This window comes from Lagenorhynchus albirostris, chromosome 19 (assembly GCF_949774975.1).
Source record: "Lagenorhynchus albirostris chromosome 19, mLagAlb1.1, whole genome shotgun sequence".
Lineage (NCBI taxonomy): Eukaryota > Metazoa > Chordata > Mammalia > Artiodactyla > Delphinidae > Lagenorhynchus > Lagenorhynchus albirostris.
Genome location: NC_083113.1, coordinates 48,026,746 through 48,039,936, shown reverse-complemented (window position 1 = coordinate 48,039,936; position 13,191 = coordinate 48,026,746). Strand labels below are relative to the sequence as shown.

The 13,191-nt window shown below is 46.1% G+C and overlaps 1 protein-coding gene across 3 annotated transcripts in view; it reads right to left on the bottom strand.

Moving 5' to 3' along the window:
• ZNRF1 (zinc and ring finger 1) overlaps positions 1–12,656 on the bottom strand; it is a 99,816-nt gene extending 87,160 nt beyond the window's left edge. For 2 of the 3 annotated variants that reach the window (XR_009536924.1, XM_060129870.1), the window contains exon 1: positions 11,625–12,656. Coding sequence is in view for 2 of the 3 variants with exons in the window: in XM_060129870.1 (XP_059985853.1) it covers positions 11,625–12,048 (424 nt within the window). In the remaining variant the exon portion in view is untranslated. The remainder of the gene's footprint in view (positions 1–11,624) is intronic. The other variant, XM_060129868.1, reaches the window with a different exon arrangement.
• Positions 12,657–13,191: the final 535 nt, after the last annotated feature.

The following is a 13,191-nucleotide window of genomic DNA, read 5'->3' as shown; positions in this document are numbered from 1 at the left end:
TTTCTATGCGGGCCTCCCACTGCCGTGGCCTCTCCCGTTTTGGAGCACAGGCTCCGGACGCGGCCATGGCTCACGGGCCTAGCCGCTCCGCGGCATGTGGGATCCTCCAGGACCGGGCACGAACCCACGTCCCCTGCACCGGCAGGCAGGCGGACTCTCAACCACTGCGCCACCAGGGAAGCCCGATAGAGGTATCTTGAAACTTGATAGAGACAGCTTTGCAAATCAGTAGGAAAAGACTTTACCATTCCTCACTTGCTGCTGGGAGAGCTGGTTATTCATATGGAAGAAGGAAAATATATCCTTATCTTACTCCATTCAAACAATTTAATTCTCCATAGATTAAGGACTCAAATATGAAAGGCAAAATTTTAAAACTTTTAGAAGAAAATGTAAGACAATAATCTTTACGACCTCAAGGAAAGAAAAATCTTTCTTAGGACACAAAATGCACAAGCCATTAGGGAAAACACTGGAATATTCAATTATATTAAAGGTAAGTTAACCGTAAGAAATCGCAAGGAGAATAAAGAGATAACCCATACACTGGGATATACAGATGTATATCTGGAAACAAAATGAAATAAAAACACAAATTCATACAAACTAGTAAGAAAAGGATGAACCATCCAATATAAACATGGATAAAAGACATGAACAAGAATGATGATTAAATATACATCAGTATATTAATTATATGTAAATATGTATTATATCAAGTATATAAATAACAAAAATCACAACGATATACCATTTCACACTCACCAGAACTTGCCAAAAATTCAAGTATGACAATATCAAGTTTTGGCAAGAACACGTAACAAGTGAAAATATGCTATTTGGGGAGTATAAATTGGTACAAGCACATTGGCAACCTACTGGGCAATATTTAATCAAGAGTTGAAGGTATATATATGAGCCTGTGACCCAGCTATCTCAAGACTAAGGATGTACTCTAGAAAAACTCTCATTCAAGTATACAAGGAAACAGCAAAACATCCTTGAAGTCACTGAATATAACTTTAATATCCACTGATGAGAATGGATTGATAAATGGTGATATCTGTGGTATATTCTTACAATAGACTAGAGCAGCAAAAATGAATGTGCTATAGCAGCATATAGTACAATGGATTTACAGATCTCACATCCATTTTGAGTTATATCTATAAACAGAGATATGAAAGGATAGAGACATTATAAAGTTTACATAAGTTAAATACTGTTTTGGATAGAAACAGGCAGTGAAAAGTATGAACACATACAGGATGATCAACAGGAGAGTCAGGGCAGTGGTTACTTTTGGGAAGGGAAGGAGAAAAATAGGAATTGAGCGACCTCCATACAATTACATCTGCAATGTTCTAGTTAGAAGATGTTATGGGAAAACCCGAATGAACTTTTTGGCCAACCCAATATTAATCTGCTTGGCAGGTAAGTACATTATCTCTTTTGCATGCCTGAAATAGTTCATTTTTTGAAAAGATTCCAAGAGACAAGAACTCCTATTCAGAGTCACACCACTATGTGATTTCCTAAAATGTGCAAGTGAAACCAAAATTGAAATAGCACAAACACCTGTGACCCTCCCATCTTACAGTCACAGGACTGAAACTTTATAGAGTTCATCTAATAAATGTGAATGGACAGGAAAAGGAAGGGTCAGGATCCAGCTTGGATCCCATGACAAGATGTACCCTGGGGACCCTCAGGGAAAAGAGAGGAAAGTTATTCCTGCTCTTTTATAAAAGTGGTAATTTTTTATCACTTTTTTCTTAATTGTTTTGAGCTTCTTATGTAAAAGATACTTTGTAATTATGCCATCAATTAAAAATGTTGAGCCTCCACTATATAACCTAAGGGAAATTTGTCCTCTCAGAACAGAGGTTCCTACTGCTTTTTTCTTGTTTGAAGAAGTTGGTTAAAGTCATCTCTGCAGGATGTATCTATAATCCTAGAGACCTGGATACCTTCAAGGCCCAGAACTCCCCCTCCCAGTTCCATGCTTCTGCCCTTTTCTCTTAGTTATTGCTGGCTCTTAGGCATCAAACGCTGGCTTCCTGTTCCCCTTTATTGAGCTCTGGAGACTTGGAACTGGTAAGAGGCTTTGAAGAAAAGTACAAAGCCAGGAAAACACAGAATGGACACAACTATGACTTTCCAAAGGAAAGCAAATCTCAACAGTTGTAATAACATTTTAGACTTTCCTCTGTCTGTAGCTTACGTAAGACGTGGCTCAGACATGAGGACCTAAGAAGTACTTAAGTCACTGAAGTTGGAAACAGTGAAAACTCAGTTTCCGGTGGGCAGAGAGGCTGAGGACAGGCTTTTTTTTTTTAATTTTATTTTTGGCTGCATTGGGTCTTCATTGCTGCGTGCGGGCTCTCTCTGGTTGCGGTGAGCGGGGGCTACTTTTCGTTGCAGTGTGTAGCCTTCTCACCGCAGTGGATTCTCTTGTTGCAGAGCACGGGCTCCAGGCGGGCGGGCTTCAGTAGTTGTGGCACGCAGGCTCAGGAGCTGTGGCTCACGGGGTTAGTTGCTCTGCAGCATGTGGGATCTTCCCAGGCCAGGGCTCGAACCTGTGTTCCCCCTGCGTTGGCAGGCAGATAGATTCTTAACCACTGAGCCACCAGGGAAACCCAGGGGACAGGCATTTTGGATGTTGGTATTATAATCCTGGCTTGTTCTAAACTCTAAGTATCTCCAGCATGCCCTTTTCACCATCCTATAAAGACACTGGGTGAACTGTTCACTTTGGGAAACATTCTAAGTGCTTTATTAGACCTAAATTCTTCAGAGCACAGACTCTGTAGAATCCTCTCTATGTGAGGTAGTCCCACAGTCAGTGCCAAGCACCATGCCACCATTTCACAATATGGAAAAAGGAGGCACACTCGTGGCTCTTATATTCTCATCGTTAGGCCTGCAGCCATCCCTTAATCCAGAAATATGATGTTGTTCTTGTAAATGGCCTTGGGCCCTCTGACCCAGGGCCTCCATTTCATGATCCTTTTACACTACAATAGTGTTTTAATGAACTGACTTTGAATGCTGAAACTCCAGTCTTGTTGGTCATGCTACTGGGACAGTTCACTGAGCACAGCCCTCCCTATTCTATTCTGCTGTCCTGCACTTTGAATTCAGGGCTTGCTGTCAGCACGGAAAGCACCAGAGTTCTGATATGGCAGCCTTTGGTTATGTTCAACCGAGGGATTTATCTTCCACAACCTACTCAAAACCCTCCTCCAAAAGCTACCAAAAATTCCCCTGGTGAGAAATGCTATTATGAGAAGGAGCGGCTGCTTTCTGACTCCACTGTTTCATTAAAAAGATTTTTTTTTTCAAACAAATGTTCAGTAGAAGAATCCAAAGGTTTCCCAAAGTCACAGCAAAAACAGAACAGCTCATAATACTATTTCTCAAAGGTCTGTCACTTCATAGGAGATTCCTATACCTCAAAATGCTGGAGATGCTTAGATTCACTATCCTTTTACATTGCATTTGGCCTCTGGGCTGAGAGGAGGTAGGAAATGGATGCATTAAACTCAGCCAACAAGACTGGGCTCATCAGATATTAAGATGGAAGGCAGCTAACTTGCAAGCCAGCCCTGGGCATAGGCCTTGGACTTACCAGAGTTCGCCAGGGCTGGCTGCAATAGTTTTGAATGTTTTAGCCATTTCTGACCAGGATTGAGGAAATCTAATAATACGTGTCATACTTCGTAATGCTTATCACAGTAGTGGGCAGTGTTACCACAAAGTTTCTTTGAAAAGCTGACTTAGGTGGTGCTGTGCCTCTGGGGGCATTAAAAGTGTGTATGGGGGCTTCCCTGGTGGCGCTAGTGGTTGGGAGTCTGCCTGCCGGTGCAGGGGACGGGGGTTCGTGACCCGGTCCGGGAAGATCCCACATGCTGCGGAGCGGCTGGGCCCGTGAGCCATGGCCACTGGGCCTGCGCGTCCGGAGCTTGTGCTCCACAGCGGGAGAGGCCACAACAGTGAGAGGCCCGCGTACCGCAAAAAAAAAATGTGCGTATGATTTAAAGAGAATAGACCAATATTACAGAAAGCTCACTTGTATTTATGGTAGACCAAGTACTTCATTGGTTTAGGCTGGAATCCCAAGGGCTCCCTCAAATCCCTGTAGGATTCCTGGAGTACTTAAGCAGGCATCAAGATAAAAGAGTCTTAATAGTTCTTAGTTTTTCTCTAAGGAAAAGCACCTTCTCAGTGCGGGGGGGGGGGGGGGGGGGGGCGGGGGGCGTGGTATTTGAGAGGGAAACAAATGAAAAGATCTCCAGGGACTGGAGAAATATGGGCAAAATGACCAAGCTGGCCGGAGTCTTGGAGTCTCAGTCCTGCATTCTCCTCCTACCTCTGTCTCAGATCATCTGGACTGACTCTAGATTTAAGTTTCTCCCACACATAATAAATCAACTTTGACCTTAAAAGATACTGTACAGTACAGAGGTGGCTAATTTCAGAACAACTCCTTTTGAAGCATGGCTTACTCAATTACCCTTTGCAGAGGGCTGAAAGTACTACCAGCCAGCAAGCTGGAGCCGCGCTATGCCGAGTCTAATTCATCAAGACCAAAAGGACCACAGATGCCCAAATGTAACCAGGGGTTTCTCCAAAGATTATCCTTCAGAGAGTAAGGTATCACCTTACAGCCAAAGTCTGCATAAAGTCTTTCAGCATGGAACATTTCCCTACATTCTGTACTTTGGGCAAAAAAATACTCAACTATAACACAGATTTAATCATTATTCCAGGGGGGAAATGACATTTCAGTCACTACTGCTGCCTATCATACACAAGGCTTTAAAAATTACTTAAAACAGCACTAAAGTGTCAATGTCGTGGAGCTCAGAGACAAACACAAGACCAAGGAGGAAAACTCTTACATTTCCTTATGTACATTTCGGCCTGGGATAAATTTTAGAGAGATGGGTTTAAAAGGCGGTGGATCAGGCTTCTAGAAAACAGTGTTCAGTGACCAGAAAGAAAAGTGGCTCTAGGGATGACAAAGACACTGAAGTCAAAGATAATGAAAAAACAGTTTTTCTTTTGATATTTTCATTGAGAAGATAAGAGGACCATTTATATTGGCACATATGAGGAATTTCTTCTTACCAGGCACTTGACTGGAACCACAAAGAAAAGATCACCTGCCCCAGCCCAGATAGAGGATTTAGTTAACAAGGAATAATGTGAGTGAAGAGTAGAGAGGAGATCATCCGTGTAGCAGCCTCATGGACAAGCGCCTGAATTTGTTTATTCAACAGAGGAACTGATGAAGAAGGTAAAATCTTCCACAAGCTGCAATATTCAGACTTTCTCTTAAAGGAGTAGGGAAGCAAAAATTCTTAGAAAGAACAAAGTAATGCCAATCACCTTCATAATAAATATACATTCCCAGCACCTAGCACAGGTCTGGGTATACTGGAAGCACTCAATCTCAGTTGAATAAATGAATATCTTAGCTCAACAGATCTCCACACACACACACAAAGTCTCATACTTTCAGTCAGCTAAAAAAAAAAAAAAAAAGTATTTTGTCCACTTTAAAGTCTGGATTCATCCTGAGATCTTGTACTTGTCTAGCTGGGGATATAAGAAAGAGGATGTAACTCAGGAAGTCCTTCTGTAGCACAAGGATAGGGGACACTGCCACAACTACCTTCTGTTCGGAGCAACTCGGGACCAAGGCAGATTGGCTCAGGCCTATCTGTAGGAGAAAAATGCTTAGTACCATGTAAAAGAAAACAGCCAAAGAATGAACAATGCTCTTGCTGGGTGGATCTACCCTCTGGGAGCAATAGAAAAGAAGATCTGTATGTATTCTGCCTGGGAAATATCTGACTAGTTTAGTGATACTGAAAGTGATGCTAATGAATGCATGAGAAAAGCATTCAGAGTTCTTTCTCTCTGTTTATGGAGAGAAACGTTAAATCCATGGTAGGGGTGCACTTCAGATATAGACGGTATTCTGACTACATGTGTAGAATCATTTGTTACAAATTCAGATTCTCCTGAACTCTGGGAGCGGGGTCCTGTCCTCTGCATTGTTAATGAGACCCTAGAGAAGACTGGACAGAGTCAAGCTTGAAAACCCTTTGAACCATTCACAGAGATCAGGAGAGCTCTTGTCTCCATCTGCCTCCTTCTCTTTACAGATCCGGGAGTGCACCATAAATTCTTGCCATGCCTCCTCTTTACGGGGCACAGCGAATTCCTCCTTCCTCTTTACTCCCAACAGAGGAAGGCTGTACTCTCAATTCCAACAACTCGAGGGAGATCTCAAGGTAAACAGTCTCATCAGCCTACAGAGTACCCCAGCTGCGGCTTTCAGATTAAACCTGGTTCTTTATTTGCTTCGCACTTGAGGGTTGGTCTTCAGGTTATGCACCCCTCCTCCATTTAGCCTATCCAAATCAGGAACCCAACTGTTGGTTTCAAGGATAAACCTGTGTTCTTATGAGGAAATAAGATTCAGAGGTGAAAACTGCCAGGCCTGTAAGAAGTCCATTCTCATACTCAAGCCTACACCCACCATAATCACCAGGAACCATCTGAGACAAGGCCGTGGCAAAGCTTGGAAAAGAAACAAATGGAAATGTGTACACATCCATCATTCTAAAAGATGGGGAACAGCATTTAGGTTTTGGACTCACTTCAAGATTTTGGTACCTCAGCCTCAGTGACCCAGTCATTAAAAACACCCCCTACTTAAGGGTTAGTAAGAGCAAAACCAAGAGCTTAAGTTACCACCACTTCCCTATGACTTTTTTCCAATTTTGAAACTGTCAAAATTGAAGTTTAGTTTTAAAATTGGGTTTGCTAAAATGCAGGTGCCCAATAAGGTTGGGTTGAATGTCACATCTGTCAAATACAAAGCATGTTCCTTTCCCCAAAAGGAACTGGAGTTGCATTTCTGGTAAAGAGTGGCTTGGCTCAGAGAGTATTCCTCGTGACCTAGTTGGGGTGTGTCTTTGTTTAATGGCAAAATGTACACATCCCATAAAACACACACTTTAAGAGTGAAACCACTGTTTCTTGCAACACCTTTCAAACCCCAGTGAGGGAGAATTAACTGTGACCTTCAAGAAACGATCTTCTCCTCAAGGGAACTGTTTTTTTGTTTTATAGAAAATAAGCCCTCATGGTAATAGCTAAAAAACTCTGCTTTTTAAAAAGTCTTCCAAGAAAACCCAGTCTTCATTAAGAATAAAACTTCTGCAGGGCAAGGACCCATCATGCTCTCTGGAGGCCACAGAATGCTTCTCCTTTTCCAGAAACGATGGAGAGAACCATTACATCTAGCACACCTATAGTGAGGCACAAAGAGGCTTTCTGATCCACTCCGATGGAACTGGCAACTCTCCCTAATTATTTAAGAACAGAGAAAATTAAATCACTTGAGAACCCTAGAGTGGCAGCAAAGTAGAACCCATGAGATATCCTGCTGGCATGTTCAAAGACTTACCAAAAAGTCACCATCTATCAGCCCCTGTTGATGGCTTGGTAACAACAGAGAACAGTTTCGTTTTCTGCACGTGCACGTGTATACACGCATCTGACTAAGAAGTTGGAGGGAGACCTCAATGACCAGCCATTTTATATTAGGGCCCAGGAAACAGGCAACCTCTTCCTTCCAACACGGTGGAGCCTCTATATTTTTTCCCCCACATCTAGAAATCTGTATTCTGAGATAAACAGGACTACAAATGGATGACCAGACCTCCAGAATACCACCAACCATTAGGAGTTAAACACCTTATAGCAAAACGCATTTTATGTGGAAAAGAAGGGACTCTACTCGGATTCTATAAAGCAGCTCTTCTCAAGTGGCATTCTTATTATGGACGGCCCCCACAATACAGGTCAGATTTCAGTAGAGAACACTAGCTTCCATTTCGGGGAAAGAGTTCACACGATCCTAAATCTCTCTGTCCAGCAACTTCTGAAGAGATGAAAGAAGGCAGAGAACTCTAGAAGTGTCCCTGTAAGAACACCACTTCCCATTTCTATGTTATTTGGCTTTTGTAAACACCATCTCATGAGACCACGACAGCGACCCGGCAAGGTAAGCAGAACAGGTATTATCTCCATCTTACAGGTGGAGAAATGGTGACTCTGAGGCTAAATGACTCACTTGCACAAGGTCACAAGACAGGCAGTTAACTAGCAGCCTAACCGCAGGAGGAGCCTAGCCCTCTGACACACAAGCAGTGCAATTTCCACGACGCTATCCAGCTTCCTCATGTTTTAGGTTGAGAGGCAGTAGAGGGTAATGGTTAAGAGACCAGGTGGATTCTGATGCTGGCAGAGCTGCATTTCAATCCCAACTCTGCCACCTATTAGCTATCTGGCCTTGTGTAGGTTCCTTAACCTCCCTTTACACCTCAGTTTCTTCACCTGTAAAATGGGAATTAAAACGTTTTACCTCCTAGAGTTATAGTGATGATTAAATGAGCCGATGAACATACGGCACTCTAATTCATTCACTCAACAAATATTTGTGCCTGGCACATGGAGTGCAGGAGTTACAACAGTGGTCAAGAGGCACAGTCTTCCTCTCATGGAGCTTAAAATTTAGTCAACTTAAAACAGAAAGAGTAAATGGATAAATACAATGTGTTAAGTGCTATTAAGGTAACAGGCGAGTGACTGGAGAGACTGACAGGAGGGAGCCAATTTTTAAGAGTGGTCTCTAAGGAGAAATTTAAGTTGAGCCCTAAGGGATCATAAAAGGCTATCCCTGGGCGGAATGGAAGGAAAAGCATTCCAGGCAAAGGAAATAGGGCGTGCAAGGGTCACAGCCCAGAGAAGGCAAATGTGACCGTGTGTATCCTCGCAGCATTTGGGCAGCAACTTTTACAGGCTGGCTGTATTTGTATTTTAAATTTTACAGGCTGGCTGTATTTGTATTTTAAAAATAACAAAGACAAGGCTCAAGAGAGGTGAGGTGTCTCGTCCAAGGTCACAGCTTCTCCAAGGAGGAGCTGAGACCCCAGTATTCTACCTCTTGACATAACATCAGCTCGCGCCTTTTGAGGAAGCCTCTAGCTCACTGAACTCCCCCACTTATTTCACTGACAGCTGTTTTCTGCGCCTATGAAGAGTTCCAAAAGCACCTTGAGAACACAAGCAACAACATCACATCAACTTCCAGGCATCTAGTCAACTGTGCACCGAAATCTTCACTCTTCTACTCTTAAGACACAAGAGTAAAAACTGCTGAGACCTTCCCCAAGGCTCCAAAATTTCTCTTCTTACAGCAACAAACAAGAGAGGAAGGGGATGTCCTGGAAGGAAGAGCCTGTGGCCTGTTGCAGAAGGTGAGATAGAACCACCATTGCAGAAGAGCGGAAATATCAAAGTTCCTCTCAAATGAGCTGCACAGGAAAAACTAATTACTTTATTTGAATAAAACAACAAATCCCTAAGGAGGTGGTTCTCAATCAGGCGATACCCCGCCCCCACCAAGAGCACTTTGAAATTTGTGGGAGTATTGAGTGGGCAGGGCCAGGTATGTTCAATGTCCTGCAAAAGGACAGGATGGTCCTATAACAACTATATTACCCAAAATATTAACAGCGCCCCCCATTTTAATATTAATCCCTCAAGGGATTAATATGCTCCAACTTTTCCTATAGTCCCTGGTTCAGTGGCTCTTCCTAACCTCACTACAACTAGATTTAAAAAACTTGAGGTTTTATAGCTGAGGAGTCTGTTTTGGAATCCAATTTTAAGCTCATAGCTCCAGCATGGAACTTGGTAGTGGAATAAGGAAAAAGACGTTTCTAGTAAGAGACAGACAAGAAATTTCAGCAAGGGAACTCCTTCTCCAGAGAAACCTCTATAAGATTACATTTTTGCAACACAAAATTTCTACTTGTGCTTTTTGAGAACCTCCTTACAGTACTCTTCAGCTTAAAATCAGACACTAATGACAGTTCTTTTAAAAACTTAACTACAATCATCTCAAAAATACACCTGACTCCTTCTGGACCAAATTTTATAAGAAGTATTATTAAGTTCAAGATGTCTAAGGGAGGGAGATGCAAGAGGGAAGAGATATGGGGACATATGTATATGTATAACTGATTCACTTTGTTATAGAGCAGAAACTGACACATCATTGTAAAGCAATTATACTCTAATAAAGATGTTTAAAAAAAAAAGATGTCTAAAGCTGATCAAATGTCTAAAAGTACCAAAGGTAGTCATGCCTTGCATCTCATTCAGGGCAGAGTTGGATGCATGCAGGTCAGAGAAGCTCCAATGATAGCTAGAGGTCTGTTCAGGGATTAAAATTCCATCGTAGCAAAAAAAAAAAAAAAAAAAAATTTCCATCCTAGCAATTGAAAGCCACTTTCAAATGTTACCCTAAATTAGTCACTAATTCTTCCTAAAAATGATTTCACAATTATTTTAAAGAACTGAAAAAAAGATTAAGACTGTTTACAGAAATAGAGATACAAAAAGTCTACCCTATTTCACAATAGCTAGAACACTGATCCAACAAATAAATCCTCCATAAAGCAATCTTTCTTCTACACAATATCTAAATTTTCTGAAGTCTCCCAAAGGAGTATGAATATGTTAACTTCTTCACTGCAACTTGCCAATTAGCAAATAGCGGCCCCACACCCCTTCTGACCAATTTTCTAGAAGCCTAACCTGGCTTCTCAGGTTAGCTAAGCAGACAGACCTGTTTTCCTCCAGAAGCACCGAGCAGTGCCTTTTCTGCCCTGCCTGTTACAGCCTGGGAAATCCTCCTCCAGCTTTTCGCTGACCTGTCACCAGAAGTTCACAAAATGAATTCATCCAGGTTCTTTGAATCCTCCTTTCCCCCTGACATGTGCCAACAGTCAGGCAATAAAATGCCACCTCTTGGTTAAAAAAAGATGCAGAATACCCAGAAGACCAAGCACTTAGCATGGAGGGGGAGAAAAAAGATGGAGGGATGCAAGAGTCATTGAGCCAAGGCTACTGCATGCAGCACGGGTAACCAGGGCCCTGGTCCTGCAAAGCCTCCCAGGGAGGCTCCCGGCTGGGCCCTCCATCCAGCAGGCCACACCTGTCTATGACAGCAGCCGCTCCACTTTAAACAATTCAAACAGATTTCCAGCAGGGTGGCAAAACTGGGCACCCGTCTCTCCCAGCAAGAGCCCTAATCCAAACACCACTTGGCCCCAATTTTTTCACACCCTTTGTTTAGGAGACACCGCTTGGTCAAATTGGATCCTTCTCTCTCTGTTACCAGTGAGGCAAGCACAATGCAGCAGTTGCAGAAAGAAAGCTTTGAGGCTGACTTGCGATAAGCCAGACAAGACCTGAGGATGGGGATGCCAGTGAATGAGACTTCAATAGGCATCCATAAGTGAACCAACACCTGAAGCCCTAATACGCCCGGCTCCGCAGCCTCTCAGAAAGCCTCTTTTCTAGAGGGTGGGTATCCCATTCATCCCTTGGCTTCGGAAACCAAGGGGAAGGCAGACAGATCCAGGTTGCGCACTCCACCTCCAAATCTTCGCACACGCGCGAAGGTGTGGGGCGCCCCGGCGCGCCCTCGCTTGCACTCCACCCTCTGAGGCCTCCACCAACCGCGGACTCACCACTGTGCGAGCTGAACCACCTGGGTGCGATGTGCAGAGGTAGAGCATCCGCCAGCGAGGCTCGGGAGCCCAGGTACAGCATCCCGTCTCTATGGTGACCGCCGCCCGTCTCCTGGTAACCATTGCCGTGGGCATAGGTGGAGTCGGACGCCGACCCTCCGCCGCCGGGCGCCCTCTCGGAGTCGCCGGTCCCCCGGGAAGCGGGGGTGTAGAGGCCAAAGGGCACCCCCCCGGCCGTGCTGGGGTCCATGCCCATGCCCGCCACCGAACTGACCGAGCGGCTGCGCAGCCCCATGGCCCCGCCGCCCGCCCGGTAGTGCCCAAAGTGGGGCGCCCCTCCCGGCGGGGGCACGGCGCTGTCATCGGTGGAGACCCCCGGGAAAGGGCCCCGGGAGCGGGCCGCCGTGCTCTGCTTGCCCCCCATGCTCGCCCGGGCCCCGGTGGGGCGGGAACCTGGAGGCCGAGACCCTCCCCCACTTCTCAGCAGCGGGGGGAGGGTTGGGCGAGCATAAAGGGGGAGGGAGTCAAAAAAGGAGACCGGGAAAGAAAAAAGGAAAAAAAAGAAAAAAAGAAAAGAAAACCCGCGGGCGGAAGAGGCAGGCGAGCGGGGATCCCAAACTAAGAATTTAAAACGATCCAAGCCAAACGCATGTTTCCCCTCAAGGTCCAAAGAGGCGCAGTTCGGCGCGGGCTCGGCGCGCCACAGGCCGCCCCCGGGCCCCCGAAAGCCGGGGGAGCTGCAAGGAAGGAGGGAGGGAGGCGGCGGGCGAGCGGGCGGGCGGGCGCAGGGAGGCGCCCGAAGAGGCGGCCCGCCCGACAGCAGGAGGCGGAGGAGGGCTGGGGGCGCCGGGCGCGTCCCCCGCCTCAGGACGCCGCGACCATGGACGGCGACCCGGACCCCTCCAGGCCTCGGGCGGGCTGCGGCGCTGGGCAGCCAGGCGGAGCTCGGGAAGCCGCGGTCGCGTGGCGTAGCGCTCTCGCTCCAGCCGCAGCCGCCGCCGCCGCCTGCCCCGCCAGCCGCACCGCCCTGCTCGGTCCCGGGCTGCGCTCGCCGGCGCTCCTCGCCGCCGTGGAGACAATGGAGAGAAGCAGAGCGCAGGCGCCGCCCGCGCCCCCTCCCCCTCCCCCTCCCCCCCCCCCCCGCCGGGTTAACCCCTTCGCGGCCCCTGCAGCGCCGGGCTCTGACGCCCGAGAGGTCCCACCCACCCACCCAGCCCGCCTGGAAACTGAGTGGTCTGAGACATGGGGCGTCAGGAACAGAAGCAAGGCGTCTTTCCAAAAAAGCCCTCTTTCAGCCCCTGAAAGTAGCTGATGATTCAGAGGGGAACCACCTATAGGGGGGAGGGGCGACCATGGTTCGAGGGGTGGGAAGGAAACGCAGGGAAGAATAGAAATTACTCTAGGCGCCTACCTGGCTTTGAGGGTCACTGGTCAAGCTCCCCTCCCGGCACAAATTTGCCCCCACAGCGCCCTCTGGTGGACGTGCTGTCCGTTCTATCGGAGGTCCCCATCCTAGAACCCCTAAAGTCAGGAAGCTTAGCATTTGGGGGATTTTTAGTTTTTCGGG